Source organism: Dipodomys ordii, unplaced genomic scaffold (genome assembly GCF_000151885.1).
Source record: "Dipodomys ordii isolate 6190 unplaced genomic scaffold, Dord_2.0 Scaffold18, whole genome shotgun sequence".
Classification (NCBI taxonomy): Eukaryota; Metazoa; Chordata; class Mammalia; order Rodentia; family Heteromyidae; genus Dipodomys; species Dipodomys ordii.
The window spans coordinates 20299536-20304807 of NW_012267234.1; the positions used below are offsets into that span (position 1 = coordinate 20299536).

At 60.7% G+C, this 5272-nt stretch overlaps 2 protein-coding genes across 2 annotated transcripts in view; one reads left to right on the plus strand and one right to left on the minus strand.

The window, feature by feature from the left end:
* Window positions 1–2891, plus strand: part of Cdt1 (chromatin licensing and DNA replication factor 1) — an 8632-nt gene extending 5741 nt beyond the window's left edge. Inside the window, exons 6-12 of the mRNA XM_013012726.1 lie at window positions 348–545; window positions 634–779; window positions 920–1023; window positions 1291–1479; window positions 1699–1866; window positions 1929–2130; window positions 2690–2891. Coding sequence (XP_012868180.1) covers window positions 348–545; window positions 634–779; window positions 920–1023; window positions 1291–1479; window positions 1699–1866; window positions 1929–2130; window positions 2690–2853 — 1171 coding nt within the window. The 3' untranslated portion in view covers window positions 2854–2891. The remainder of the gene's footprint in view (window positions 1–347; window positions 546–633; window positions 780–919; window positions 1024–1290; window positions 1480–1698; window positions 1867–1928; window positions 2131–2689) is intronic.
* Window positions 2892–2962: 71 nt separating this feature from the next.
* Aprt (adenine phosphoribosyltransferase) lies at window positions 2963–4704 on the minus strand (the record flags this gene model as incomplete). Its single annotated transcript, XM_013012727.1, has 3 exons — window positions 2963–4014; window positions 4173–4251; window positions 4435–4704. Coding segments are annotated over 3 exons (492 nt in total), but the record flags the coding sequence as incomplete, so codon positions are not given.
* Between the last annotated feature and the right edge of the window lie 568 nt (window positions 4705–5272).

Consider the following 5272-nt stretch of genomic DNA (forward strand, 5'->3'; position numbering starts at 1 on the left):
TGGTGTGCCTGGCAGACAGACCCTAGATGCCTGCTTGCTAGCTGGTGTGCCTGGCAGACAGACCCTAGATGCCTGCTTGCTAGCTGCACTGAGTAACCTCATCTAGGGGTAGGATGGACACATACAGTCTGTTAACTGTTCTCTATGTGTCCTCCGGCCTGGGTCAGGCCACTAGACAGGCCTGCTGGAGGGCTCCCTGTGTGGGACAGGTGTATAGTCAGTCCACGTCCTGTTCCCTAGCACTAGCCTTGCAGGCAGGCAGTGGGTGTTGGCTGGCTCTGTGCAGTTCTCTGACCCTGTGGCGCTGGAGGGAGTGTGTGTTCTCATGCATCTGCCCCCTCTGACAGTGGCGAGAAGGTTCCTGCCTACCAGCGCTTCCATGCCTTGGCCCAGCCTGGGCCTCCGGGCCTTGTGCTGCCCTACAAGTACCAGGTGCTGGCCCAGATGTTCCACAGCATGGACACCATTGTGGGCATGCTTCACAACCGCGCGGAGACAGTGACCTTCTCCAAGGTCAAGCAGGGTGTACAGGACATGATGCGCAAGTGAGTGGCCTGTGTGGCTGGGCTCTGCCTGCCCTCGGTGTCTGACCCAGCCCCGCCAGCTCCTTCTGACCAGGTGTCTCTTCTGTAGGCGCTTTGAGGAGCGCAACGTGGGCCAGATCAAAACTGTGTACCCCGAATCCTACTGCTTCCGTCAGGAGCGCAATGTCCCCACCTTCAAGGATGGCGTCAAGCGGTCAGATTACCAGCTGACCATTGAGCCGCTGCTGGACCAGGGTGAGCACGGGGCCTGGCCTTCGCCACATGTGTTCACCTGTGACCCATGTTTGGAGTATGGCACAAGGTGTTGGCTCCACACCTGGTGTCAGGTGTCATGTGCTGGGCGAGCCTGGGGCTCAGATGGACTCTCTTCTCAGAGCCCGGTGGAGCTGCAGCCCCCCAGCTCACAGCCTCGCGCCTCCTGCGCCGGAGACAGGTGTTCCGCCAAAACCTGGTGAAGCGCGTGAAGGAGCACCACAAGGTCGGTGCCGGGCACGTGTCGTGCCCACGCCCAGTGGGAGCTGCTCTGTCAGCACGCACAGCATTCTGGAAGGCTTTCAGTCTCAGGAGGGGGAGAGGAGAGGCTTGGCATCTGCTGGGGGCCTCAGGACTAACCATAAGCTTTGGTGTTGCCCATGTGTAAGGCCGCAGATCCTCCTACCTGGCTTTTAGTGCCTAGATAAGCGGTTTTCCCAGGGCCATCTAGCTAGAGCAACTCCAGCAGCCTAAAGCCCGCTCTCTCCCACAGGTCTTCCTGGCCTCCTTGAACCCCCCCATGGTGGTGCCTGAGGACCAGCTGATGCGCTGGCACCCACGCTTCAATGTGGACCAAGTCCCCGATATTGAGCCGGCAGAGCTGCCCCAGCCGCCCACCACTGAGCAGCTCACCACGGCCCGGGAAGTGCTGGCCCACGCTCGCAGCTTCATGTCGCCCAAGGTGAGGCTGGCCCGGCTCTGAGCTGGCCCTTTGTCCTGGGGTGGAGCTCAGTGCTGAGCAGCCTTGGGTACTTGGTGCCACCTGGCTGGGCCAGTATCGGGATGCCCTTTCACCCACCCACTTGGGGAGTAGAGGAGTGCAGGCCACTGAGGTGCTGGGACCTTGGGCGGGAATCCACGCAGAGCTGGGGTTTTCTTTCTGACCTGTACTCACCTGCAGATGGAGAAGGCCTTGAGCGAGCTGGCCCTGCATTCAGCTGAGTCTGGCAGCCCCGGCTCAGCCCTGCCGGCCACCCCGCCTGCTGCCCTGCCGGCCACGCCACCCGCCACCCCCCCTGCCGCCTCCCCCAGTGCCCTGAAAGGCGTGTCCCTGGCCCTCCTGGAGCGGGTAAGTGAGTGGGGGTGGGGGCATGGGACCCCCTTCTGCTGCTCACTGCCCCTCCCCTGCAGATCCGGGCCAAGGAGGCCCAGAGGCAGCTGGCACAGATGATGCGGCAGCCAGAGCAGGACCTGCGCTTGCAGCGCCTGGAGCGGCTGCCGGAGCTGGCTCGTGTGCTACGCAGTGTCTTCGTGTCTGAGCGGAAGCCAGCACTCACCATGGAGGTGGCCTGTGCCAGAATGGTGGGCAGCTGCTGGGCCACTTTGAGCCCAGGTAGGTGCTGGTTTAGCCAGTTGGTCCATAGTGCCTCCTGTAGAAAGCCGGGCTTGGGCCTGTCTCCTGGATGTCCGTGTGGACTGTTCATGCCCGGTGCGCCCTGGGGCCTGCTGCTGAGTGCTGTCAGGCCCATGGCCTCCGTGCCGGTCACACAGCTTCCAGTGGCTTCCTTGTGGCCTGACCCTCACATCTCACCAGCCCCAGGCCCTGCTGGGCTACCCAAGGACTGCCAGCTGCTCTCCCAGGCCTGCTCACGTGGCTCCAAGCACCAAAGGCTCCTGGTGGGCCACCTGCAGGGCACCAGCTGCTTTGGGCCTTCCCTGGGTAGGGTCCACATGCTCAGGCCTCAGCTGGAGTCTTTGCCTCGTCCATACTTACCTTCTGGCTTTGGGGGCTCTGCCCAGGAAACCCAGACTTGGCTTCTACTGGGTCTAGTTTACGTAGCAGTCACTGCCTTTTTCAGACAGTGCCTGATTGAAGGTCCTGGCTGGAGGGCTGTGCCAAAGCTCAGGCACGCGGCACATTGGGATTCCAAGTCAAGCCCCACTCTTCGCAGGTGAGATGGAGAAGCACCTGCTGCTCCTGTCTGAGCTGCTGCCAGACTGGCTTAGTCTGCACCGTGTCCGCACTGACACCTACATCAAGCTGGACAAGGCTGCTGACCTGGCGGACATCACTGGGCGGCTGGCCCGGCAGGCCCGTGCGGAGGGGCTGAGCTGAGCTGCCACGAGAGCCCCCCATGCCCATGCTTGCTCTCTGCCAGCAGGCGGGTCCTAGCCAGGCAGTCCTGCACCCTGGCCAGGGCCTCATGTCTCTGCTGCTGTGGCAGGTGCACTGGAGGTCGTAACAGAATGTGATTGTCACAGATGCCCCCCAGACACCCCTTGCCTATCCTGGAGCAAACTGATATCAGGGTGGAGGAACATTGCTGTCCTTCCCCAAGGCCTGTGGGTGGCCTCCACCCTGAGCGATTCAACATCCAAGGGTTACTTAGATAGGCTTGAAGCTAAGACCAAACTGCATCTGATGTCAGGAACTTGCAGACTTGTGTTTAGGTTTGAGAGCAATTAATGATGAGGGTCTAACCATAGATTATTTTCTACACTTTGGGCTGAAATAGCTTGTAAAAATTGAGGTCATTTAGTTTTTTATTTTGCTTTAAGCATTTCAGTAGGACCTATGGTATGGCTTGATCTGTTAAACTTTAAAATAAACATTCTCAATATCTGAAAGAAACCTCAGCAAGAAAACTTGATTTTCAGTCTTAGCCTTTTAGCCTTGTCACCAAGAGGACCGCGGGGGCTTGGGGACATGGCTCAGTGTGGGGAGTACTTGCCTAGCATGCATGAAGCCCTGGGTTCCACCTTAGCACATTAACTGGAAGTGGTGCTGTGGCTCTGGAAGTGTCCAGGCCTCATTACTGACCCCCTCCCCCAAAGTGAGGACTTCAGAGCAGGTGATGCTAATAGCCTCCACCAGGAAAAATGCTTGCTCTCAGTGGGGCTGCTGCTTACTGCAGAGGCTGGGTTTATACTTTGGTCCAGGCCTCCCAGCCCTGGACCACAGGACACAACACATGTACAAAAGCTCTTTACTGTGATATTGCTGTTGGTCGGCACTCCTGGGACCTTCAGGAAGCCCCACATGAAAATGTAGCTGGCTACTGCCAGGGCCCCCGGAGGATACTGAAGGCAGGAAGGTGAACCAGTCTGTCCTGAGTGGTAGAGGTGCTGTTGGGTCACTCGTACTGCAGGAGAGAAAAGAAGGGCACTGGCCCCAGCTTCTCCCTGCCCTTCAGCGAGGTCAGCTCCACCAGGCTGACACACTCCAGCACCTCGGCGCGCAGCTGACCCAGCAGCTCGCAGGCTGCTCGCATGGTTCCTGTGGGGGTAATAGAGTCTGCTTTGACCTCCGGTGGGTACAGGAGGGAGGAAGTGGACAGCACAGGGCTTCTCACCACCAGTGAGCGGCCAGGTACCCAACTCCTGCCCTTCCAAGCACCCTTTGAGGCCTTGTGGTCTGTTGTGGGGAAGTCTTACCACCAGTGGCTAGCAGATCGTCCACAACCACCACCTTCTGCCCAGGCTCCAGGGCATCTTTCTGGATCTCCAACTCAGCCTGTGCACAGGAAGAGGACACTGCAGAGCCCGAGAAGCAACAGGTGGCCACCCCTGGCTTCCTGGCTGTGTGAGCCATAGCTCCTGTAGCCACAGGCTCCCAGGGAACTCAGGCCCAGTGACCCCCGGTGAGCTGAGGAGCACTGGGTGGTGACTGTCCCCATCGACCTGACCGTAGGCTCACCTTGCCATACTCCAGTGCGTAAGAGACGGACACTGTGGGGCCTGGCAGCTTCCCACGCTTCCTGATAAGCACACAGCCCAGGCCCAGCTCCTGAGCCAGGGAGGGTCCAAACAGGAAGCCCCTGGAGTCTAGGCCTGTGGGTGGTAGGTGCTGGGTGGCAGAGCGGCCTGGGCGGGAGTCCCCACAGGCTGGGGTGCAGCCCAGTGACCCTGGACCTCCTCCAGCTACTCTGCCACCACAGCCACAGCTCCACTTCCAGCTTTTTGCTGGTTAGGTGGGACTAGTTTCTGAGTCTCACTGACTTCTGTCCAGGGTGACTTTGAACTGTGACCTTTGGATCTCAGCCTGGCCACTGGCCGGCCTGTCTCAGGGCTTTGCCCTGCCGGGCTGCATCTTCGCCCTGGGGCCACCGCCTGCCTCAGGCACTGCCCAGAGCCACTTAGTATCTGTCTCATGTAGCAAGCCATGGAGTGCCCAGTCCACAGGGGAGGCCGCAGTGAGAGCCGGCCAGTCCACGTGAGCGGAGCTGTGGTGGAGACGGTCCCAGCATGGGTGGCCAGGGCCTTCCTGCAGGGCCAGTCAGGAGACCCCTGTCCTCCCTGCCCCCGTCAGCTGCCTCCTGGGAAGCGGAGTCCCAGGACTGGGCACTCGGGGTGTGACAACCACGCTGCAGGTGGGAGGGAAGGGAGGCGGCAAGTGCGCGAGGGGCTGAGGCCTGCAGGGGACGGGAGCTTCCCCCGGCCGTGGACGGGACACGCCTGGCAGGCAGCACGGTGCTGTGCCGGGCCGGGCCAGGCCGGGGTAGGACGGGAGGGGCGGGGGACGGAGTAACGGGCCG